This window comes from Pleurodeles waltl, chromosome 7 (genome assembly GCF_031143425.1).
Source record: "Pleurodeles waltl isolate 20211129_DDA chromosome 7, aPleWal1.hap1.20221129, whole genome shotgun sequence".
Taxonomy (NCBI): domain Eukaryota; kingdom Metazoa; phylum Chordata; class Amphibia; order Caudata; family Salamandridae; genus Pleurodeles; species Pleurodeles waltl.
Window position 1 is genome coordinate 384,732,882 of NC_090446.1, and position 27,168 is coordinate 384,760,049.

General features: G+C 46.4%; 1 protein-coding gene across 1 annotated transcript in view; it reads left to right on the forward strand.

Annotated features, from left to right (window-relative positions):
* UQCC1 (ubiquinol-cytochrome c reductase complex assembly factor 1) overlaps positions 1–27,168 on the forward strand; it is a 704,652-nt gene that overhangs the window by 32,687 nt on the left and 644,797 nt on the right. The window contains exon 2 of the mRNA XM_069243832.1: positions 21,792–21,899. Within this exon, the coding sequence (XP_069099933.1) occupies positions 21,792–21,899 (108 nt within the window). The remainder of the gene's footprint in view (positions 1–21,791; positions 21,900–27,168) is intronic.

Genomic DNA, 27,168 nt, shown 5'->3' on the forward strand with positions numbered 1-27,168 from the left:
ACTTCAACTGAGGGTGACCAAAAGAAAGGGGTTACAAAGCCTCCCCAGGAGACAGTGGGTGACACTAGAAATAAAGAAAAAGAGTCCTCTGAAGGCCCCCAAAAACCAGACCAGGTGGATGGGCCCCGAGACACAACCCAAAACAAAGGTGGGTACCAGGGTAAGAACTGGGATGCCACTAAGGCATGGTGCCATAACTGTAGACAGACAGGGCACCACACCAAGGACACTTCTTGTCCCAAAAACAAACCCCCTAGCAAAATCCCAGGGGTGACCAGTGTAGCCATTGGGGATGACTCCTCAGATGAGGAGGTCTTCATAGCCTTCAACTGGAAAAAGGGCCCAACAGGTGAGTTGGAGATTCCAGAGGGAAGTAGACACTTCCACCACCTACTGGTGAATGGAATCCCAGCCACTGCCCTGAGAGACACTTGTGCCAGTCACACTATTGTGCATGACAGGCTGGTGTTCTCAAACCAGTACATTCCAGGTGAGATGGCCAGAGTAAGAGTTAGCCCAGACAGGGTCACTGATAGGCCTGTGGCATTTGTGCCCATAGAAGTGGGTGGGACTTTTTTCTGGAGAAGGGTGGTAGTCAGTACAGACCTCCCCCTTGATTGTCTCCTTGGAAATGACTACCCAGAGGTTAGTCAGAGCCCAAGAGAGGAACTGGTCCAGTGCCATTCCTCTCCCAAGGATTCTGAAGGTGCTATCCCTGCAGTAACTGCAAGTAGGCCCCAGAAGAAAAAGAAAAGAAAACAGAGTAGGAAAGGTGGACAACCTTTAGCCAAGGTTCCAGCAAGCCAGGGAGATTCTGCTCCAGTAGGGGAGAACTCCAAAAATGGCACTGTTAAAGTCCAACCTGACCCACAAGAAGTCCTGGCTAGTCAGGCAACTGTTAAGCCTGAGTGGGTGGCTCCTCAGCTAACAAAAGAAAGAGTGGAAGAAGGGTGTTTACTACAAGATGTGGTAACCCCCCACTCTAATACAGCAGACAGGCACCCTGAACCCAAAGAAGCCTGTAACTTAGCCCCTTCCCTTGTAGGTGAAGAGCTAAAGGTGTGGTTCTGGGCACTGACAGCTGTCAGTGGCCTCTGCTGGGTGTTAGCCTTTATGGCTGCACTATCCTTAGCATGGTGGTCTGACCCCATGCCAAATAGCAAGTTAGGCCCCCTGACCCTGTTGGTCATGGTGGGGTTACTCCAGCTCTGCGTAACCTCTTTGGGTAAGCTAGGGGTGACCCTGGCTAAGATAAGATTAGCAGAGGTGGATACCTCTAACCCCAAAATAGAGAGAATGGGTGAAGACATAAAGAGCACAGACAAGAGGCAGTCAGACTAGGTCCTATCACTGTGGAAGTGGGTCAGTTCCCCAGAGGGAATGACCTGAACAGGAGGATGTAAGGCAGAGTAGGCCCTGCAACAAACCAGCCTATTTCCTCTACTCTTCCTCGCCTGACAGACTAGGAAGACTCTCCCAGCTTTGGCTGAGTCTCCTGGCCTGTGGGCTGGGGGGGGCTTGTGTAAAGAAATGGCTCCCTGTTGCAGTTACCCCCCACTTTTTGCCTGATACTGATGCTGACTTGACTGAGAAGTGTGCTGGGACCCTGCTAACCAGGCCCCAACACCAGTGTTCTTTCACCTAAAATGTACCATTGTTTCCACAATTGGCACACCCTGGCATCCAGGTAAGTCCCTTGTAACTGGTACCCCTGGTACCAAGGGCCCTGATGCCAGGGAAGGTCTCTAAGGGCTGCAGCATGACTTATGCCACCCTGGAGACCCCTCACTCAGCACAGACCCACTGCTTGCCAGCTTGTGTGTGCTGGTGAGAACAAAACGAGTAAGTCGACATGGCACTCCCCTCAGGGTGCCATGCCAGCCTCTCACTGCCTATGCAAGTATAGATAAGTCACCCCTCTAGCAGGCCTTACAGCCCTAAGGCAGGGTGCACTATACCATAGGTGAGGGCACCAGTGCATGAGCACTATGCCCCTACAGTGTCTAAGCCAAACCTTAGACATTGTAAGTGCAGGGTAGCCATAAGAGTATATGGTCTGGGAGTTTGTCAAACACGAACTCCACAGCACCATAATGGCTACACTGAAAACTGGGAAGTTTGGTATCAAACTTCTCAGCACAATAAATGCACACTGATGCCAGTGTACATTTTATTGTGAAACACACCCCAGAGGGCACCTTAGAGGTGCCCCCTGAAACTGTACCCAACTATCTGTGTAGGCTGACTGGTTCCAGCAGCCTGCCACAACCGAGACATGTTGCTGGCCCCATGGGGAGAGTGCCTTTGTCACTCTGAGGCCAGTAACAAAGCCTGCACTGGGTGGAGATGCTAACACCTCCCCCAGGCAGGAGCTGTCACACCTGGCGGTGAGCCCCAAAGGCTCAGCCCTTTGTGCCAGCACCGCAGGACACTCCAGCTAGTGGAGTTGCCTGCCCCCTCCGGCCCCGGCCCCCACTTTTGGCGGCAAGGCCGGAGAAAATAATGAGAATAACAAGGAGGAGTCACTGGCCAGTCAGGATAGCCCCTAAGGTGTCCTGAGCTGAAGTGACTCTAACTTTTAAAAATCCTCCATCTTGCAGATGGAGGATTCCCCAATAGGATTAGGGATGTGACCCCCTCCCCTTGGGAGGAGGCACAAAGAGGGTGTACCCACCCTCAGGGCTAGTAGCCATTGGCTACTAACCCCCCAGACCTAAACACGCCCTTAAATTTAGTATTTAAGGGCTTCCCTGAACCTAAAACTTTAGATTCCTGCAACTTACCGAAGAAGAAGACTGCTGAGCTGAAAACCCCTGCAGAAGAAGAAAGAAGACACCAGCTGCTTTGGCCCCAGTCCTACCGGCCTGTCTCCTGCCTTCTAAAGAAACCTGCTCCAGCGACGCTTTCTCCAGGACCAGCGACCTCTGAATCCTCAGAGGACTGCCCTGCTTCCAAGAGACCAAGAAACTCCTGAGGACAGCGGCACTGCTCCAAAAGAACTGCAACTTTGTTTCAAGGAGCAGCTTTAAAGACCCCTGCAACTCCCCGCAAGAAGCGTGAGACTTGCAACACTGCACCCGGCGACCCCGACTCGACTGGTGGAGAACCAACACCTCAGGGAGGACCCTCCGGCGACTCCGAGACCGTGAGTAACCAAAGTTGTCCCCCCTGAGCCCCCACAGCGACGCCTGCAGAGGGAATCCCGAGGCTCCCCCTGACCGCGACTGCCTGAACTCCATTTCCCGACGGCTGGAAAAGACCCTGCACCCGCAGCCCCCAGCACGTAAAGGAACGGAATTCCTGTGCAGGAGTGATCCCCAGGAGGCCCTCTCCCTTGTCCAGGTGGTGGCTACCCCGAGGAGCCCCCCCCTTGCCTGCCTGCGACGCTGAAGAGATCCCTTGATCTCTCATTGAAAACCATTGAAAACCCGACGCATGTTTGCACACTGCACCCGGCCGCCCCCGCGCTGCTGAGGGTGTACTTTTTGTGCTGACTTGTGTCCCCCCCGGTGCCCTACAAAACCCCCCTGGTCTGCCCTCCGAAGACGCAGGTACTTACCTGCTGGCAGGCTGGAACCGGGGCACACACTTCTCTCCATTGAAGCCTATGTGGTTTGGGCACCTCTTTGACCTTTGCACCTGACCGGCCCTGAGCTGCTGGTGTGATAACTTTGGGGTTGCTCTGAACCCCCAACGGTGGGCTACCTTGGACCCAAAACTGAAACCTGTAAGTGATTTACTTACCTGACAAAACTAACAAAAACTTACCTCCCCCAGGAACTGTGAAAATTGCACTGTGTCCACTTTTAAAACAGCTTATTGTGTTTTATGTAAAAAGTATACATGCTAATGTAATGATTCAAAGTTCCTAAAGTACTTACCTGCAATACCTTTCAAATGAGATATTACATGTAGAATTTGAACCTGTGGTTCTTAAAATAAACTAAGAAAAGATATTTTTCTATAACAAAACCTATTGGCTGGATTTGTCTCTGAGTGTGTGTTCCTCATTTATTGCCTGTGTGTATGTACAACAAATGCTTAACACTACTTCTTTGATAAGCCTACTGCTCGACCACACTACCACAAAATAGAGCATTAGTATTATCTCTTTTTGCCACTATCTTACCTCTAAGGGGAACCCTTGGACTCAGTGCATACTATTCCTTACTTTGAAATAGTGCATACAGAGCCAACTTCCTACAAGGGCCTTGTACACAGCAGTGCCTTTGATGCTGAGATGTTTGCTGAGGTGCTCTTGGTCCAGCAGCGCAACTGTCAGGTATTTTCGACCAATGATGGGCACACAAACACAGTTTTGTGCTGATGTTCACATGTAAGTGCTGAACAGGGAGAGACCAAGTGAAGTGGCAGAATGCTCAGTCTACTTCATTAAACACACCAATATATAGTGCTCCTATTTTGCAAGAGGGAGGACAAGATAGAGGAATGACATACTATGATGAGGCTTTTGACATCTTTGTCTTCATTGATCTAGTCACTGAGTATGACTGCATTACATCTGTAATGTGTAATGGTCGCACTACTTGTTCTCAAAATGTAAACCAGTGGGTTTTTATAGTGCAGTACAATTGTCTCTGTTCAGGAGAGGCTTTGTATTCTTGCAGTGGTCGTTTTTTGGTCTCAACTACAGACAACTTAGAGTTCTGTTGTCAAAGACCTATTTTGTACAATACTAACAAATAGAATGGGCTTTGGATCAAGCTATGTTCTTCTGATTCACTGGGTTTCCTTCCTCTTCTTGTGTGTGCCACTTTACGTGGAGCATAGCTTCTTTGTCTCCTTGAATTGATGGTTTGTCACCCTGGTCCAACTTTTTGTATTTTTCTTTGAACACTCCATGGAAGCTCCATACTCCATGTCTTCCCAAGTGCCGCTTCCCTCCTCCATTCCCCGCACTCCTGCTCTTGCTGGGTTGCACACCACCCCTGCACGCCAGTAAAAGCACAGTAACAGGTATACATTTGCTAGGTTTGAACAGACGTTATCTTTGTTTCTTTTAACGTCTGCTTTCCACATGTTGCATGAAATTCCAGGTCTTGACACACACCTGCATTATTCATGGTTCTGTGGAGGGGCAGGCTGCATGCAGTGCTCAGCCTGGTTTTGAGGCAGTGTCTCTTCTCCCAGGCCCATAAATCTGCTCCAGCGGTTGCTGCAGAGCACCAAATGGCTGTTCCTAGTATTGTGGACTTAACTATACCTTTAGAACTTTTCAAATGAAGGGAGTTATACATTTGGAAGCCTAAATAACCTGAGTGTCTGATCAAAACTGCGACAGAGTAATGTCCCTCACCTTGATGCCCACATATCATAAACGTTGTTCCTTGAGTTATTTGCCCTATTTAATGCGCATTTCCATCAGCTGCTTATCAATTATGACTATAATAACACCTTTCTTTGCACCCAAAGTACTCCACCTTACATGCTAACATTTGGGAACAACAAAGAGGAACATTTATGCTCTCGTCATAAGTTAGGCAGAATAGGGTGAAGTAATTACCACACTGTGGTAAATAGTGCACCCCTGGGTTGAGGTATTTCCTCCTGTGGAAAATACCTCCTTTTTCTAGTTTTTGAATTGATAACAAGGTATAACATGGGAATCAGTTTTCAACACTTTAAATTCCATAGGCTTAGCCTTTTACCAGCTTTTTCCCTGATACATTTAAACAAGTTTGACCAGCTATTTTTTTATCCAGGTATACAGTGGGTACATGGATGAGGGTGTGATAATTATTACACAACTCATAATTCTGATCCCTGACAGACGTTTGCAAAGGATTCAGAATTTAGCCCTGCATTTTTAATGAGGGCCTTTGAGGGAAACTTTTCTTAACCTTTTGGCTTTAATTGAATTGAATGTTCTTTTATGGATGATGCATTCAAATGGATGTGTAAATATAAAAATTTCTGGCTAAAACAAGCTGCGAACCTTGTTTAGAGGTGGGTGGTAAAAGGATGCCTGGAGTTTGCTGTACAGGGAATGGTAGTCCATCATACGTAAAAGCAATTGGTGTCGTTAAAGTGCTGGAAGAAAAGTCCAAGTGCACTGAAGACATTAGGTTTTACAATGTAAAATGTAAAAACCTTTTGCATCCTACATCAGGTTTGAGCAGTTTATTCAGTCCTGGATTTTTTTTTTCTCTTCAGGCAAATGCCTTTCTTCACTTATTATTGTAACAGTAAAACTGCAAAGATTAGAATGCAAACAGAAAAGCAAGACTGGATGAATTGCTCAAAAGTGGCACAAGACAACATGAGGTCTTTATTAGCTTGATCAGATATGGGTGGAAACAGGCCTTCAACAATGTAACTACTATCCTCAAATCCAAGAGGTTTCAATAAAATTCGCGTGACGACTTCTCCAGAGTTTTGTTGCAATGGACAACGTCCAAATCGTCTTTAACTGAAAAATATCTTAACTTCATAATACTTTCAAGCACTCCCCCAGTACTATCTGTGGATCAAGTTGTTTCTCCCACCTAGGAAGATGAAGACATGGTGATGGCCAAACAGCTTTTTGACACACAAATATAAAGACTCAAAACAAGAAAAAGAGGGCACTCGGTTGAGCTTTAGAAGTTCTACAACATCCAAGAAGAACTAGTAACCGAAGAAGGGGTTATACTGAGATGGTCAAGAATTGTACTTCCTAAACGTTCGAGACAAAGTGCCATTGATTTGGTTCATGAAGGACACAGGGAATAGTGTCCACCAAACAAGCACTGAGACAGAGAGTGTTTTCCAACACTGGATGAAAGAGTGGAGGAGGAGCTAAAAGCGTGTCACATCTGCAACTGCTTGTTAGCAAAAACAACAACATCCACTAGTGATGCTTCTCGTCTGTTGGACATGGAAAAGTGATACGAGTCCTTGATGACATTTTTGCAACCTGGGGAGTTTCCAGAAATCATAAAGACCGATAATGGTACTCCTTTAAATAGCAAGGAATTCAAGGAATTCTTGGCTCACCTAGATGTTGAACATCTTCGGGTCATGCCATTGTGGCCCCAGGCCAATGGCATGGTTGAACGATTTATGGGCACTCTTAAAAGAATGATGCAAAGCGCTTCAGCTGAGGGAAATGACAATTGACCAGGTGCTGTGTCAAGTCTTACATGCATACTGCATGAATCCTCACTTGATGACAGGAGACAGTCCGGCCACAGTCATGCTTGGACGAGCAATAAGAAGAGAGGTTCCCCAGTAGACAACAGAACAACAAGTAGATGTACAGAAATTTCAGAGCACTGTTGCTATCAATAAGGAGAAAATGAAGGCATACACTGATGCCAGGAGAAAGGCCAGGGAAACCACCCTTGAAAAAGGAGACTGGGTGTTGGTCTAGCAGAAACTTAAACAGAAATTGGACTCCCTGTTTGACATTGACCCCCTTCAAGTAGTGTGGAGGTAAGGAAACATGTTCACCGCATCACGTCCGGGAAATCCATCACTCAAGATGTGTCATACTTCACGCAGATGGGTCAACCCCCAGAGCCGTTGAACATCACTGAAGGTAGCATACATGAATCCCAAATGCCTCCTAAACCTGAGAGGGAGCTAGCTAAGGTGGATGGATTTGCATCACAGCAAGTGGTCACCATAAGGACTGAACAGCAAATGCATCAACCTTGTAGACTAATTGAGGAGAATTAATATTCATATTTGATTCCTAGCAGACATTTCAATTGGGGGATGTGTAAGGGTAGGGCACTAGGACCCTGACGGGAGACCTCTCCAGCCTGAACAGGAGGAAGAGGATAGTGGGAGAGGGCGTGGTTGGGAGGGAAAACAAAATAGAAGTGACTGGAGAATGGGAAATGAGGGGCAGTGGAGAGTGTAGATGGAGAATAAAATTGATTCTGCTATATTCTGTGTGTGTGTGTCTAATTTCACCTGCCGCATCCTACGACACAGCAGATGGGGCATCAAGCCCAAATCTGCCAATTTAAGAACTGGAGAAGCGGGTCTGAGTCTCTGCATCAACTCAACATCCTGCACTTCTGGCCAAATCACTTATTCTCCCTGTGCTTAAAAATTAATCTAACTTTTTCTAATGTAACTGGTGCTTATGTGAAACATCCCAATGCCCTTTTGCAGAGTTTGTGCTATATAAAACTAAAAAAGATGCACATTTTTCTTTAAATGGGGGTTATGGTTGGGTGATTGTTATGCTGCAGAACTTAGCTACTTGTTGCTAATTAAAATTGGAAAGCACCAATACTAGAATAATCAATGCTCAGTGCTGCAGCCCAATTTAAGGTGCTTACCAGGCAGTCAGGCCATGATACAGCCTGGTGCAATTTTGTTTGCTAACCTATTTTGGGAACCCTTGTCCAGCATTAAGGGCAATCCAATAAATTACACGTAGTGCAGTGCTTTTTTAGGTCAAAGCCTACCTGCTCTGTCAGTTTTGCTTAAGATGTCTTGGGAACCTTCAGAAAGCTTCCTTAGGAATGCATTTCACCCATTGCTTACCATTAGCTTTGTGGTTTGTGGCTCACATTTTCTGACTTTCTAATTGCTGGCTTTATATGTTTTGCTCAGGGTGAGTATGTCCCTCCTAAGGAGAAAAGCCTTTTCACACCATCTCCCCTTGTATTCTCCCACAAGTGCTCCTTTCTGCAAACAGGCCTGTAAATCGTGTTCTTTTCTTGTTACATTTGCTGTACATTCAAAGACCAAGGTCAAATTTCAGGCTTTGTCTTTGAAGGAGCGTGGTGTTTTACTTTTCTTTCTCTGTCTTTCAAAGTGAGAGGATTTATGTGACAATATTGCTGGATTCTAAGGGTAGGAAAGGTCTTATTTCTAGCACAACAACTTTTAAATGAACTATGCAAGTATTTCAGAATATATAGCGGAATAAGGATCGCATAAATGAAGCACAATGTTTGTTAATTTGTAGGTGTGTTGGAAACACATACTTTAATATGGCCAAATCAGTCAATCAAATTAGCTTTATTCAGTTTTGAGAATACATGCCATACAAGCAGACCAGTAAAACCAAGCATCCAGTAAAACCAACAAAAGAGGTAGAACGTTACGTAAAGCATCAAGCATCAGAGAGCCTAAAATTAAGTCTGGGTGTGCAAAAACAATCATACAGTACATCATGACTGATCATAAACATCCTAGGACATTTCAGGGCCATAATTCCTACTGTTCCTTAGCCTCACAGCAACTTTTAGGAAACTAAGTACATTCAAACGAACAACATCTGTAAATACATTAGAACGGGCCTAAGTTGCGAGAAATTTTCCCTTTTCTAAACAGGTACAAGATAAGCCTTCCGGGGCATCACATAAACATTGCAGAACATAGTAAAGTGCAGGGTATCCTACCGAGACCTATAGCAGCAGCCACAGGATGCAAGTTTATGCCCTCTTTTCTTACCCTGAGGATAGGCTAGCAGAAAGACCAATAAATCGAGTTGAAACCTAGTTAGCAGGACTCAACCATGCCTGTTCTTGACACGAAGGAGCTAGTGTTCCGTGGTTAGCACTGTCTCCAACATAGTGTGTCGTCGGGCACAGGGCTTTGCAAGTGCAATATCCATAAGCCTTTGCCTGAAAAAGCACTCTTTAACCCAAGTGAAATCAGCTTCACAAATCCCCTCCAATGAGCTGAAAAGGTCACCCCTACCTACATTCTGGAAGGCATTCCTAATATACTTGAGCCGAGAATTATAAAGTGCATGGCCAAGAAACAAACCATCTTTCAGAATTTCCTTACTTAATTTAGTTTCCGGCCTTATCCAATATTCAGCTAAAGTGCAAGAGGACGAAAGGCCATAAGATCCGATATATATCCTACAATTAAATTACTCATGAATCCACACTGGTTGGGGTGCTTTGTGGGAGGCATAATAGCCTCCGTAAAAACTTGTTTTCCAGCAATTGCAACGCAGCATGGCTAATGTATTTTGCTCCCATAGGTAACTTTAGGTACATATGAAGCACTCTAAATCTGCAAGATCTGCAAGTCTGCTACCCAGCCTTGTGGCAAAACTAAAAACTGCAGCATTGGCACATTAAAAAATCCTCTTTTTTCCTATTAATCAAAGGATGCCAACTTAATGCTGAATCAGACAGTAAACCCAAATATGAAAATACTCTGGTCTTGGGGATGGCGCAAGATCCTAAGTTAAATGTTCTTGATTTAGTAGATCGGGGGCCGACTACCATCACAGAGGATTTCTTCTTGTTAATCAATAAGTCCAGCTCGTCAATAAACTTAGCAAAGGAGTGCAACAGGGCTTGCAAGCCTCTAACTGTTTTAGCCATTAGGGCTGCGTCATCTGCCTATAATAAAACCGGTAGACTACACAAACCCACTAGCGGGCAATCTGTTTTCACATCAACCAGGGTCTGCTCTAAATGATTAATATATAAATTAAACAAAAAAGGGGGCCAAAATACAACCCTGTCGCACTCCTCTATTAATACAAAAGCTACAGGAGTACTGTACATCTTTCGAGTAGCAAACTGAAACCTTAGGATGCTTGTGAAGGTCTCTTAGGAACAAAACAGTATCCTGCTGCACACCCAAAGATACCATGATCTGCCACAATTTTGATCAGTTAGCCCAATCAAATGCAAAACAAAGATCCATGAATCCCAGTTGTATAAAGCCAGGGTGAGCAACTGTGTATTTTCTTAGAACCAAGTATAAGTTCAAACACTGATCCATGGTAGACTGTCCATGGTAGACTTTCCAGCACGAAACCCATACTGGGCTTCTCATTGCATGTTTTCCTCGGTCCACAACAACCGGGACCTAAAACCTTAACTACTGAATCAAGTAGGGAGAAGAGCCTGTAACATAAAGGGCTATCCCTATCCCCCTTTTTAAAAATTGGCACTATGATGGAAATAGCCCATGACTGTGGAGGTATGTCCCCCACCTCTAGCCTCGGAGACCACTACCATCACCTCCCCGGGGCTTCAAGTAAATACAGTGTGGGGGGCACTCTGCCCCCGCAGCCCTGGGGACCGCTACATCCCTGGTGTTGAAGTAAAATAATGAAGGTGGTCCATTGTGGACCCAGGGGACCACCACCTCCTCGAAGCTATGTTATGTTGGAGTGGGGCCTCGTGGCCCCCCTCAAGGAACCAATACTGGCCCTGGAGTCTTCCGCCCCCAGGGCCGGCTCCTGATAAGTCTTGGGGTGCCCACCCCTGGGACATAGATGTTTGCTCTGACTTGGCGGGAGCTTTGACAGCTCCCACCAAGTTAGAGCAAACACTCCGGTTCTAGCAAGTGAGAGCTGTCAAACAGCTCTCACTTAAAGAAAGCAGAGGTTTCCTCTGATTCCCTGCCTGCAGAGATGCAGGTAGGGAAACAGAGAAAACATTGCCCTTACAGAGAGGGAGCTGCATGTTTAGCAGCTCCCTCTCTGTGACAGCAGTGCCGGCTGGGACCACAGGGGCCTTCAGGCTCCCCATGCGGTCCTCAGCATTGTGCCTCGGTGCCCTAGGGTGCACCCAAGTTGCTTGGCATGCCCCAGGGGATAGGGGTCCCAGAGAGCAAAATCAATCCTGGGGAAGGGACCCGCGCCACCCCGCGCCCCCCCCCCCCCCAATAATAAATGTACAGGGCAGATCCCGGGAAATGGGGTCCATGGGGCCGACATCGATCTGGGGAGGGTACTGCGCAATCCCCACCACAATAATTAAATATTTAGGTTGGGCCCTGAAGAAATGCGTCCCCAAGGCCGAGTTCGGCCTGGGGGGGGGGGGGGGGGCACGTGTGGGTTTGGGTGGTTATAGGGTTTGGCTGCAGGGTCTGTCTTGCGGATTGGCCACAGGCCATGCCCTGCAGCTGACCCCCACTGCGCACTGCAGGGTTGTTATAGGGGTTGGTCGCAGAGCAAGCCCTGCAGCCAACCTTCTCTTCACACGGCCAATGGCGTACGAAGCAGGGGTTGGGTTGTTGTAGGGGTTGGGTGCATTGCCTGGCCGAAATTTTAATGAAAATTACCTTATGTTAAAAAAAAAAAAAACATATAAATTTGCTGAAGGTGACTCGGTCGTTATAGTTAGGAAATACAATTTGAAAAAAATGGAAATTCACTTAAAGAACCAAAGGTTACAGGCAACTCCTCTTGGTCAGCGTCTGTTGCCCTCCCCAGTGCATCTCCTCCTGCTGCTGCCTCTGCTTGGACAAACTGAGAGCCTGCCTGACTCTCAGTTCGAGGCCCTCCTCCACCCGCAGGCACCTCCCTGTGCCTCATCCCTGGTGGCCTAGTGGACATCTGCAAGTATGTATTTTCTGTCTCTCTTTACTACTGCCGTTTACTTCTGAGTACAAAATCATCCACAAGGACAGAGCAAACCGGCCTGGAGGAGGCGTTGTCATAATCTACAAGAACAACCTCTGCCTGATTACCACCATCGAGTTGCAGTCTGTCAACGCAAGTGCACCTGCACTTCCAGACCAACACAAACACCTCCCTACATGGCACTCTCACTTACAGACGACCCAGAGCCAACCCCAGTTCTGCGAAAACTTCGCCGACCTTGTTGCCCCTGCAAGCACTCGCCTCCTCCGACTACATCCTACTTAGTGACCTCAATTTCCACCTTGATACCCTTGATGACCCCAACACCTCAAACCTCCTGGACAACCTCACAACTTTCGGCCTCAAACAACTTGTCAACGTCCCCACCCACAGAGCTGGACACATTCTCCTCCTATCTTCTCAGCAGGGGACAACATCACCATATTTCATACCTCCGAACACTAGTGGACTGATCACAAGTACATCCACTTTAGCTACACAAAGACCACACCACACCCTCTGTCCCAGGCAGATACTGTGGCAAAGTCACAGAAGCACAGGTCGCCAATGCTCTCAACCACTCCCTCCCACCGGAAGCAATGGACGTTAATTAAGCCGCAAGCAACCTACACTGCTGGCATGGACTGCTCCGACAACGTAGCCCCCCCTAAGAAAATCAGCAGGGAATCGTCAGAGCAAAAGACCCAAGCGGTTTATGCCAGACTTATAGGAATCCAAGCGCACCTGCAGATGATTGGAACATAAATGGAAGTTCAACAAATCCACCGAAAACCGCCCAGCCTACAAAAATGCAGTCACCACGCACCACTAGAACATCAGAGCTGCCAAAAATGCCACCTTTCAGGCACGCCTCAACACTAGCACTCACAACAGAAAAGAGCTCTTCGTCATCGTCAAAAGAGTTCACGAACGCAGGGGCAGACACCTCATCCACCCCTCCCTCCCAAGACCTCTGCAACGACCTTGCCTCCTTCTTTCACCGTAAGATCCAGGACATCTACGAAGGCTTCAGGAACCAAAGCCCGCTAGCACCGCTCACCACCACGGACCTATCACCCTACCAGATACTGAATTCCTGGACCTCCATTACCATAGAGGACACCCAAAGACTGATGAACTCCATCCACTCGGGAGCACTCTTGGATCCATGCCCTCATCACATCCTCAACTTAGCCAGCGCCTCCATAGCACCGGAGTTCTGCCAAACTATCAACCTATCTTTCAAGACTGCCACTTTCCCCTCTGAGTGGAAACACGCTGTAATCAGCCTGCTACTCAAGAATCTGACTGCTTACCTTCGGGAGCTAAAGAACTACAGACCCATCTCTCTGCTCCATTTCCCAGCCAAGGTAACGGAGAAGGCCGTCAACCAGCAACTCACCGAGTTCCTCAAGACACACCATATCCTAGACCCTTCCCAGACCGGATTTAGACTCAACCACAGCACCAAAGCGGCACTCTTAGCAGCCACCGATGACATACGCATCATATTGGACCACGGAGGCACTGCCTCACTCATCCTCCTCGACCTCTCCGCTGCTTTTGACACCATTTTCCACTCCACAGACTGTGCCAGACTGCACAACGCCGGCATCCGAAGCAAAGCCCTGAACTGGATTAGGTCCTTCCTCACCGGAAGAACACAGAGGGTCAGACTACCAACGTTCATATCAGAACCTGAAGACATTTGTTGCAGAGTGCCCCAAGGAGCCTCACTCAGCCCAACACTTTTTAAAGTCTACATGGCCCACTTGCTACGATCACCAAACAACACGAGCTAAACATAGTTTCCTACGCTGATGACACCCAACTGATCCTCTCCCTGTCCAAGGACTCTGCGCAAGAGAAGAGGAATTTCCACAATGGGATGAGAGCAGTCGCCGCCTGGATAAAGGTCAGCTGCCTTAAGCTCAACTCGGACAAGACAGAGATCCTCATGATCGGCTCCACCCCTTCTGCCCGGAACGACTCCTGGTGCTCCACTGCTCTGGGTAACGCCCCTGCCCCCACTGATCATGCGCACAACCCAGGCATCATTCTGGACTCCTCTGTATTGATGACCTACAAAGTTAACGCCATCTCCTCATCAAGCTTCAACACCCTCTGTTTCCTGCAGAAGATTGTCAAATGGATTCCCCCCGACATGAGGAAGACAGTCACCCGCACAGTCATCACCAGCAAACTGCACTACAGCAACACACTCTGATGGTATTACCAAGAAACTTCAATCAAGACTACAGAGAGTCCAGAATGCAGCAGCCAGACCCATCCTGGACATCCTCCGAAACAGTTGGATCTCCTCCCACCTCTGAGGCCTGCAGTGGGTCCCAGTCAACAAGCGCATCACATACAAACTCCTGATCCACACCTTCAAGGCACTGCACAACATAGGATCAGCATACCTCAACCTCCGCCTCACCTGCTATGTAACCAACAGATGTCTCCGTCCCTTGCAGCCACCCCCAAGATCTGGAAAAGTACAGCAGGAGGAAGATCCTTCTGCTGCCTAGCAGACCAGAAATGGAATACCCTTCCCCTCAAGCTCTGGCAGACTGCATCACTGGAGAAGTTCAGGAAGGACTTAAAGATCTGTCTCTTTGACTAGCAGCACGCCTACATTCAGCACCTTGAGACCCTATTTATGATTAGCCGCGTTTTACAAATCCAAGATTAATTGATTGAAGCTCTCAGTTTACTCACACAAAACCATATAATTCACCTGTTATAGTTAGTTATCTCAAGTAACTGTAACTCTTGTCCTAAGGCAACCACCACCTTCCCAGGGCTACAAAAAAATAGTGAAGGAAGTCCATTTTTTACCCCCGAGCCCCGGGGCCCACCAGCTCTCCGGAGCAATGTCATTGGAAGGGGGCTGCATGGCCCTGGAGACCGGCACTCCCTGGACATGCTCCTACGTCCCTGGGTGCCCACCCATGGGACAAAGCTGTTTGCTGCTTTACAGCTGCTGCCAAGTCACAGCAATCACTCTGCTTGCAGCGAGAGAGAGCTGTCAAACAGCTCTCCCTCGCTGCGTGCAGAAGTTTCCTCTGTTTCCCTATCAGCAAAGATGGAGGCAAGGAAACAGCGGAAACTGCTGTCACAGAGAGGGAGCTGCTACAGCAACTCTCTCTCTCTGTGACAGCAATGCCGGCTCCCCCAGGAGATGGGGAACTGGCTGGGACGGCAGGGGCCTTCACAGGCCACTACATTAAGACAGGTCACATGGCCGTGCCCCATGCGGCCCCAGGGATGAGATCGCTCTGGGGAGAGGGACCACACACCCATCCCTACACCCCCATTCCCTCAAAAAATAATAATTAGGCCAGGTCCTTTGGGATGGTGTCCCCGGGGCCCATGAAAGAAATACATTTTAGGAAGCTGGGCAAAAGACTGCTCCGGGGGATGAGGACCCCAGGGTGAGATCCACCTAGGGAAGGGGGGGGACCCTCCCTCCCAGTCCCTCCCAAAAAATTTAATTTTAGAATTCCGGGCCATGAGGTATGTTGTTCCCAGGGCCAAAATTGGCTTTGGGAGGGGGCATGTGGCCAACTACTGCTGTGCATGGCCAAAGGGTTTAGGAGTAGCTGCAGGGCCTGGCCGAAGGCCATGCGCAGTAGTGGTGGTTTGTTAGCGTATAGTAATGAAAATTACTTTACATTAAAAAAATGTAGAAATTCACTGACAAAAATGAAGTTTACAGGGACGTAATAGATAGGATATAGAATTTAAAAACACATAAAACTTCAGTTAAAAAAACAAAGGTTACAAGAACATGATAGTTAGGCTCACATTTTAAACATACCAAACCATAGAAATGTACCTGTTACAGTTAGAATGATCTCAAGTAACTATAACTCGTGCTCTAACGTGAATATAGTATGCGCCCTCGCCATGCAGTGTTAATTACCCCACAAATGACAGCCCTCATGACATTTTTTATTACATCATTGATAATATCAATGTAATATTTGCAGTAACATTTTTGACAAAACAGCTGTGCATGGCGGTGTGTGTGTGTGTGTGTGTGTGTGTGTGTGTGTGTGTGTGTATATATATATATATATATATATATATATATGTTCAAATGCATGTGTATGCTTTACATAAGCCCGTCATCTAGTGTTGGGCTCAGAGTGTTACAAGTTTTTTTTTTTTTTAAAGTATCTTTTTCGAGTCACAAGATCGAGGGACTTCTCCTCTCAGTGATAGTGCACATGGGCATCGAGTCCTTCATTTAGATTATTTTCTTTCCGCCGTTGGGTTCAGACGTGTTTCCTCTCGCTCCGGTAGATCTCAGGTACTATCTGAACTTCTCCCTTCTTTCTATAAACATCGGTATCATTTTCGATCGTGTTTTTTCTCACATTCGATCCAATTGCAATTGTCGGGGTCGATCAAACGCCCTTTTCGAGTGACCGTGCCCTTCTCGGGCCTACTTCGACTCCTGGTTGTCGAACGATGTTAGGCTGATGGAACAGACTCCGTTTAACTTTTTCCCTAGGTGTCACACCAAGTTCCCATACACCAACCAACACGCGGTGTTCAACCTCTGTCTCTCTCCGGATCACAGGGAAGAGAGCTGTGAAGTGTGTCGATCCTTCCGTTCAAAGAAAACTCTGAGGGATCGATGAAAGCGTCAACTGGAGATGGCGTCCAAGTCGTCGGAAACACCTGACATTTTCGGAGAAGAACAAGGTCAGACTGCAGTTTCCATCGCTGACTGATTCAGACCGAGACTCATATGGGGACAGCCAATCGATTCCAGCGGTGCAGTACATGAGTACATCAGTCCTTTCCCATCACCTAAAAGCAACCAATAAGACATAAGCACTGGTCTTGGGTCCACCACTGCTTGCCGGCCATGATGGGACCCGAAAGACACATATGGTAGACCAACCTTTGGGTTCGGCACCGAAAAAGACCAAAGTGCATTCGGCGCCGACTGAACAGCGTTCTACTCCTGTTTCCGGATTGAGTTGAAAAACAGAGACATTCTCGGCCCGACTAAAACATTCGGTCTACAAAACTTTCGGAGCTGAAACCAGTGGGTGGAAAATATGCTCAGACTGCCTAGGAGTCTTCAGACATAAGGCCCATACTAGAAGTAAAGAACGCTAAACAGTGCAAAATGCAGATTCACAAAGACACTGAAAGGATTATTGCATCTCCTTCTCCTACAACCAAGAGAAAGTTAACTTTCCAAGAGACTTTGGAAGCTGGGCTTCCACCTTCCAAGATATTCAAGCATAAGGAGACACCAAAGGCAGTACAACAGCCTTCACCACCACATTCTCCATTACTTCCTGCTTCACTACCAACAGATACTCCACCACCAACGCCTTCACCTACACAGTTTTCTCCACAGTCCCCTATTTCTACACATGGGGATGATTTAGGTGACACTCATTATAATGTAGACCCATGGGATTTGTATGATCCAGACCCTATACCATCCAGTGACTCTGATTCATACCTGACTAGGCCATCTCCACCTGAAGATGCTACTGCCTACAACCAGGTCAGAGCTAGGGCAGCTGCATATCACAACGTGCAGTTGCATACAGATCCGTTAGAGGATGCTTTTTTATTCAACACATTATCATCCACTCACAAGGAGTACCAATGCCTACCCAAGCTCCCAGGCATGCTTAAACATGCAGTTGATATTTTCAAGGAGCCAGTAAAGTCTAGATACCCTACACAGTCTAGGGTTCACAATCAATTACCAAAAATCTCATCTGCAACCTGCGCAAATACAACCGTATGTGGGAGAAATTCTGAACACTCAATCAGCATTAGCACACCCAAACCCACAGAATTTAAGCTTTCTGCAATCTCTTATCTCAACTACAGTACAATCACACTTACACAGTAAGGTTTATCATGATACTTTTGGGAATGATGGCATTGTCGATAGAAATAGTACCCAATGCATGTCTAAACATGAGACACCTACACAGTGTCTCTCGCAACAATGGTCTCAAGCACAGGGTCATCTTCACAATCTATTGTTGTTGGACCGCCAAACTTACAACTCTCTGCAATGGTGGAATCACACCAACTTATCAAAAGATCGGCCATTTCAGGACCCTGTGCCACAGACCATAATCACTACTGATGCTTCAATGATAAGTTGGGGAGCCCATCTCAACAACCTTCCAATACGAGGGGAATAGGCCTCAATTCAACAAACTTATCACATAAATAATTTTGAACTGTTAGCAGTGTTCGTAGCACTTAAAGCTTTCCAACCACAGATCACGCACATAACAGTGTTGATGAGGACAGACAACATGACAACAATGTATTATCTGCAAAAACAACTGGGGACACTCATCTCAATTGTCCCTTCTAGCACAGACAATTTGAAAATGGGCAATTCACAATCACATTCAACTACTAGCAGAGTATATCCCAGGGATACACAACCAACTAGTGGACCTCTTAAGCAGGACACAGCAACAAATAGATGAATGGGAGATTCACCCACAAGTGATTCAACAGTACTTCCACGTGTGAGTAACCCCAGACATAGACCTCTTCACAACATGCGAAAACACAAAATGCCCAAACTTCGCATCCAGGTACCCACACCCTCGATCCAAGGGCAATGCTCTATGGATCAATTGGTCAGGGATATTTGCTTACACTTTTCCCCCTTTCCCACTAATTCCATTTCTGGTCAACAAGATCCCTCACACCTCCCTCACTATGATACTCATTGTCCCCACGTGGGCACATCAACACTGGTACACAACACTGTTAGATCTGTCTGTAATTCCACATCACAAGCTTCCAAACAGACCGGACCTATTGACTCAAAACAAAGGTCAAATCAGGCTTCCCAGTCCCAGTATGCTGAACCTGGCGATTTGGCTCCTGCGGTCATAGAGTTTGGATATCTACAGCTTCCAACAGAATGTATGGACATTCTAAAAGAAGTATGAAAACCTACAACCAGACAGTTCTATGCAGCTAAATGGAAACGTTTTGTATATTATTGTCAACCCAAAACATTGATCCACTTAAAGCATCAGTACAGGATATTGTCTGTTATTTGCTTCATTTACACAAAGCAAATCTTGCATACTCCTCTATTAAAATCCATTTAACAGCAATAGCTGCTTCCCTACAAAACAGACAGCATACTTCTCTGTTTAGAATCCCTGTCATAAAAGCTTTTATGGAAGGACTTAAAAGAATTATTCCACCTAGAGCTCCAACAGCTCCTGCCTGGAACCATAATAATGCGCTCACAAGGCATATGGGTCCACCATTTGAACCCATACATTCTTGCACTCTTCAATTTCTCTCATGAAAGGTTGCTTTCCTAGTAGCAATCACTTCCTTAAGGAGAGTTAGTGAAATTCAGGCATTCACTTTAGAAGACACTTTCTTCTACATTCCCAAAAATAAAATAGTACTTAGGACAAACCCAAAATTCCTACCTAAAGTAGTTTCACCATTTCACATCAATCAGACAAATAGAATTGCCAGTCTTCTTTTCACAGACAGATTCAGTTGCTGAAAGAGCTCTTCACACTCTTGATGTTAAAAGAGCTCTCATGTATTATATAGCTAGAACAAAAGATTTCAGAAAATCTAAAAAACTTTTTGTGGCTTTCAACAACATCATAAGGGTAATCCTATTTCAAAACAACGATTAGCCAGATAGTAAAGTGTATCAAGTCTTGCTATCTTAAGGCTAAAAGACAGCTATTATTAACTCCTAAAGGACATTCTACTAGAAACAAAGGAGCTTTAATGGGATTCTTAGGAAATATATCAATGGCAGATATATTCAAAGCAGCCACATAGTACACACCACACACATTTACTAAACACTACTGTGTGGATGTGTTATCTGACCAACAAGCAAATGTTGGTCAAGCAGTGCTTAAAACACTATTTCAAACTACTCCCAACTCCTACAGGCTAGCCACCGCTTATTTTGGGAGGGGACTGCTTTTCAGTCTATGCAAAGCATGTGTACCTGCAGCTACACAATCCATTGAACGGACAATGTTACTTACCCAGTAGACATCTGTTCATGGCATGTAGTGCTGCAGATTCACGTGCACCCTCACTCCTCCCTGGAAGCCTGTAGCCGTATATTTATGTAAATATGTATATACACTGCATGAACATCTTCTTTCTTAATATATATATATGTGTGTGTGTATGTGTGTGTGCGTGTACATGTGTGTGTGCGTGTACATATAAATTTCTTCACTCCTTACTTCAACCTCCTGCGGGAAAACAATCTAACAAAGGACTCTATGCCCATGTGCACTATCACCGAGAGAAGGAGGGGGTCACTCGATCTCGTGACTCAAAAAAGATTCTTCGAAGAAAAACAACTTGTAACACTCCGAGCCCAACACTAGATGGTGGACTTATGCAAAGCATGTGAATCTGCAGCACTGCATGCCATGAACAGATGTCTACTGGGTAAGTAACATTATTATATATATATATATATATATTTATTATTATACTGTTACATTATGTGATGGGGTGTGTGGGTGGAAATATTGAAAAAAAAAACTTGCTTATCCCGATAAAGATGGGATCTTGAAACCACACTGATTAGACAACTCTACTTGCCCCTCAGTAGACGCTGTTGAAAAAAACAGGCAAAGGAAAAAAATACTGCTCACTGGAAACCACCGCAGCTTCCGTTTTAGAATGTGTAATACAGTCATAGACGTGTACCTAAAATAAAAAGAATATTATTTGAGTACCCCCTGTGTGAGCAAATATCTAATCACATGTTTTCTGCGCAATCATATTGGAAATAGTTTGCAAGGCAGTTCGATTGTTATAATTTTTTACTTTCTAATAACCAGCAACCTACAGTACCCACATATTTAGTGAATGAATCCATTAGTTATATTTGGGAATAGCAAAACTACCTCTGGCTTAATGTTGTGATTCATTCATTACACTACCTAGAGTAATTTTATCAACTGATATAAAAAAAATACTGAAGATGACTCAATATTTTTCAAAGCGAGGTAGCCAGCTTGAACAGACATCAACAAATAGATCTCTTGGTGTTAAGTCAACAAACATGGAGAAATGGAAAGGTGGTTAGAGGAAGAATTGCTCTCTTATCAGGCGAAACAACAGATTGCCCGTTTGATTTGTGTGAGAGGTTAGAATGCTAGATTAAAAATAACAATTCTAGTGACTACACTTGCAGAAATCAGCGATGGATTGATTCATGTAATGCATAGAGTGTGAGGGTAGAGAAACATTTTCTTTAATCGATGTGAGAAACGCAATTTGCCCATGATTGTTTTTCATTTATGCTTTGCCTAAACTTCCTGTCACTAAACTTCTTTATAAAGAGCACAGCTGCATACCTTGTAAATTGTAAATGTATTTTTATTGAGCTTACAACCCTCATTGAAACGCTTTTTTGGCTTTTTAACACATTTTTTTTATTCATTTTAAATTCCAGGTGAGACAGTCGGGACCAACACAGTGGATTTTTTTATGTAGCACATCAGTGCTGAACTCATGTGTAAAGGCTCCATGGACCAACAGCACCCGTCATGGAACTAATCAGGTAAAACATACCTTCATTACTATGGTTCGCAGGGTTGTAGAATACCTGTCAGTTGGCACTCAGGACATTTTGTTTAAAGTCAAGGGCAACGAGCCTTCATGGCCCATGGGCAAATCCCGCAGAACACAAATCCCTTTGGCTGTCAGTTTACACTGCCACACTATGGTTGTGAGTAAGAAGGGTGTCTCCTGTGAAGACCAGATATGTTTATGGGCATGTCATATTATATATCGTTCATTAATGGAAAGCCTGTAGTGTTACTGTGTGCGATAGAAGGAACTACAGTGAGCTGCAACTTCAACCTTCAATATTGGCAGGACTACCAATATGAAAATGTTACACATGCTTGTAAAATTTAACAATCTGTGTCTCTTCATGATGCACCAGGAATGCCCCTTTGGTATATGGGGATACATGCTGACAAGCTGAAGCAAGATTGGCAATTGTTTGCTTTCAAAATGAAGTGTACCCAGAATTTTGAAAAAAGGGGATAAAGGTTACAGACTTGTTTTGCCAAAGTTGGCAAGTTTGATATCAAAATGATTTGTAACTCAAACGTATTTGCAACTTGAAAACGCATACAAAGGTCACAAACTGTGTGCTAGTGCATCCTGGACAAGCAGATAGTATAACTTTACTTGGCCAATAAAATTGCACTTAATATCAACTTGGTGTACTTCTTTGAACATAATGGGGGTCATTACAACCCTGGCGGATGGCGGAGAACCGGCGGTAAGACCGCCAACAGGCTGGCGGTCTGACCTAGGTGAATTATGACCATGGCGGTTACCGCCATGGTCATCCGCCGGTTCTCCGTCCCGCCCGCCAGGGCGGAAACGACCGCCGGGCTGGAGACCTGGGTCTCCAGCCCTGCTGCCGTCAGTCTACCGCAGCGGTATTTGGACCTGGCTTACCGCCGTGGATTTTCAGAGGTTTGAGCCGCCATGAAATCCATGGCGGTAAGCACTATCAGTGCCAGGGAATTCCTTCCCTGGCACTGATAGGGGTCTCCCCACCCCCACCCCGACTCCCTCCCCTACACCCCCCACCACCTCCCAAAGGTGGCAGGGCCCCCTTCCCACCCGACCCCCAACATAACATTACTGACACACACCCGACACGCATGCAGACACCACCAACACACACACGCACACACCCCGACATACATGCCCACAGCCACACACACTGTCAGGCACGCACACCCACATTCAAACATACACGCACACATCCATCCATCCATACAGACATACCCACAGCCATACACGCACTCATTCCCATACACACAACACCCCTGCAAGCATACACGCACTCACACACCCCCTCTACATACACACATGCACACCCCCATGCACGCACACAACACACAACACCCCCCCTCCCCCTCCCCTAAAGGACGATCGACTTACCTGTTCTGTCGATCCTCCGGGAGGGGACGGGAGCCATGGGGGCAGCTCCGCCGACACCGCCACGCCAACAGAACACCGCCACAGCGAATCACAGGACGTGATTCGCTGGGCGGTGTTCTGTTGGCGTGGCGGTGGAGCAACCTCCACTTCCCCGCCGCCCGCAAGTATGGCTGTTGGTGGCTCTCCGTCAGAATAACGACGGAGAGCAGCCAACAGTCATAATACGCCAAACGGCAAACCGCCTGCACAGGCGGTCTTCCGCACGGCGTTCCCTCAGCGGTCTTGCAAAAAGACCGCTGAGGTCGTAATGACCCCCAATATCTGTTCTTGTCTAGGTAGCATCTGCACCGCCGCTTCTCTCATGGCTTTGTTACCGTTTGACATTCCAAGTTAAAAAGTGTGATTCATCCCCCATCAATGTTTACAGTGAATCACACCACCTATCTCTAGAAGTCTGCCTGATCTCAATTTAACCGCTTTAATATTTCGATGTAAAGGATTCTGACTCCAAATAAACAGTAACAAGACAATACCTCTACCCCAGATCCATGTGCAGCGAGCTCCAAACTGCACTCCTGTACATCCATTTTGAACATATCAGCACTATTTAGCATCTTTCAGTGTTCGAATTAGCATAGGCAATAGGTTTCCTTTTTTGTTCTACTGTACGGATGTTATGAACAAAGAAAATATAGCTTGTACAAGTTCATCCATCCAGAGTTATGAGCTGTCAGGTGTGTCTCCCTCATAGTGGTGCTCCTGTCAGGTCTCAAAGAGCCTTCCACAGCCCTCTTGTTTCTCTCACCTGGTCTAGGATCTGACCGGAGCATGTCAGATTATTTGCCCCCCCCACACACACCATTGTCAGCATATTCTCTAGTTTGAATACACAGGTTGGCTTGTCTACTTGTCTGCCTTTATTGTTCCGTTAGTTTCCTGTTACTAGCGTATGTTCGCTGTACATCTCGGAGGGTGAGATACCCTGTGCTAGAACATGTATTTTATCTTTCATTTTTTGCATCTCCCACTTTATGACCTCAAATGTGCTTGTCTTCTACTGTACTGCCTGTAGGAAGTCAGGGAAAACACTACTTTAGCAATTTTCACTTCCAGGGGCTGCAGGTGCCTGTTGATGGCAGCATGACATCCCTCTCTCAATAATTACATTTATTGCAAAAAAAACACTCAGGAGGCCGTCTCCGACTTTCACATGGGCGCAGGAGTTTGATTCTCCACTCCACTGAGAAGAGAGGTAGCTGGGTTAAGTATCTTTGTGATTAAATGTCAACTGACAGCCTAATACATTGCTATTGGGGCTTTTCAGAGACACCCACAAAGTGCACATTATTTCTCCTTCTGCATCTTCCTCCATGGCTGCCAGGTGCAAACATAGTCAGATGTAGCTTAGAGACTGGGCCCATTATGGGTCTGGCGGGTGGAAAAGGCCGCCCGCCAATCTTCCGGGTCGGGTTACTGCCAGTGCGGTCCCCTTCCTGCAGCCCCTGTTAAGAGTTTCCCCGCCGGGTCAGTGGGTGGAAACAGAGTTTCCACCTGCTAGCTTAGCAGGAAACAGCCCACAACATTGACGCCGGCTCGTAATTAGCCAGCTGCAATGCCAGCACCCATCATGCTTTTCACTGTCTGCAATGCCGGCGGAGGGGGTCTAATCCCCAGGGCGGTGCTGCTAGCATTGAAGATTACTGGTAAGTAACTTAACAGTATGTATTTCCCGCCGGAGGCATGTGTCTCTATGGGGAGTGGTGTAATGAAATAATACTTGTGTCTGTGGTCATATTACAACAGGTGTTTGCAAAGCCAATCAAATTAATTTTGCCCGAACCGTGTGTTTTATATGGCATTATTGAAGGCATTGCAAATTGAGAAAATGAATCACCCCCACACACATAACACACACGGATGCATAGGTTTGTTTGAAGAAGATATCAATAAAAGTTATAAAAAGCAAATATTAGGCCTGATAGGTGACCCAGAATGCTGTGATAAATATAAAATTTAGTTCAAGTAAATAAGTGACAAAATGTAAATGTTTTTAAATATTAAAATATTGCAAGATGCAGTGCAAAATGGTTAGTGTATTCTGATTAGAGTTAGGCATTTTTGCGAGTGAAATGGATAATGGGTGCATATGTGTGGTATGTATATGTTTTGAAGTGGAACTGGATTATATGTGAACGTAATTTTAATTGCGAGTGTATGAGATACTTAGGAATGCCTTGGCCAAATGAGCAAAAATATTTCTCTTTCTTCTAAGGGTTGTAGGAAGGTAGCCTCTTTCTAGCCTTGTTACCCCCACTTTTGACCTGTTTGTTTGTATATGTCAGGGTGTTTTTACTGTCTCACTGGGATCCTGCTAGCCAGGGCCCCAGTGCTCATAGTGGAAACCCTATGTTGTCAGTGTGTTTGATCTGTGCCACTGGGATCCTGCTAGCCAGGACACCAGTGCTCATAAGTTTGTAGCCTATATGTGTTCCCTGTGTGGTGCCTAACTGTATCACTTGAGGCTCTGGTTAACCTCAGTGTTTGTGCTCTCTCTGCTTTTAAAATTGTCACTGCAGGCTAGTGACTCATTTTACCAATTCTGATTGGCACACTGGGACACCCTAGTATATGGTACCCAGGGTATTGGGGTTCCAGTAGATCCATATGGGCTGCAGCATTTCTTTTGCCACCCATAGGGAGGTCAGAAAATTCTTATACAGGACTGCCACTGCAGCCGGATTGAAATTATGGCCACCTTATTTCACAGCCATTTTACACTGCACTTAAGTAACTTATAAGTCACCTATATGTCTAACCCTCACTTAGTGAAGGTTAGGTGCAAAGTTACTAAGTGTGAGGGCACCCTGGCACTAGCCAATGTGCCCCACATTGTTCAGGGCAACTTCCCTGGACTTTGAGTGCGGGGACTCCATTACACACGTGAACTACATATAGGTCAATACCTATGTGTAGCTTCACAATGGTAACTCCGAACATGGCCATGTAACATGTCTAGGATTATGGAATTGTCACCCCACTACCATTCTGGTATTGGGGAGGACAATTCCATGCATCCCCGGGGCTCCAGCATGGACCCCGGGTACTGCCAAACTAGTTCTCTTGGGTTTTCTCTGCAGCTACCGCTGCTGCCAACCCACAGACAGGTTTCTGCCCCCCTGGGGCCTGGGCAGCCTAGTCCCTGGAAAGCAGAACAGGGGATTTCCTCTGAGAGAGGGTGTTAAACCCTCTCCCTTTGGAAATAGGTGTTAAGGGCCTGAGAGGAGTAGCCTCTCCTGGCCTGTGGAAATGCTTTGAAAAGCACAGATGGTGCCCTCCTTGCATGAACCAGTCTACACCGGTTCAGGGAGCCCCCAGCCCCTACTCTGGCGTGAAACTGGACAAAGGAAAGGGGAGTGACCACTCCCATGTCCATCACCACCCCTTGGGTGGTGCCCAGAGCTCCTCCAGTGTGTCCCAGACCTCTGCCATCTTGAATGCAGAGGTGTGAGGGCAAATGGAGACCTCTGAGTGGCCAGTGCCAGCAGGTGACATCAGAGACCCCTCCTGACAGGCTCTTACCTGGTTAGGTAGCCAATCCTCCTCTGAGGGCTATTTAGGGTCTCTCCTGTGGGTTTCTCTTTAGATAACGAATGCTAGAGCTCACCAGAGTTCCTTTGCATCTCCCTCTTCACCTTCTACCAAGGATCGACCGCTGACTGCTCCAGGACGCCTGCAAAACCGCAACAAAGTAGCAAGAAGACTACCAGCAACAATGTAGCGCCTCATCCTGCCGGCTTTCTCAACTGTTTCCTGGTGGTGCATGCTCTGAGGGCTGTCTGCCTTCACCCTGCACTGGAAGCCAA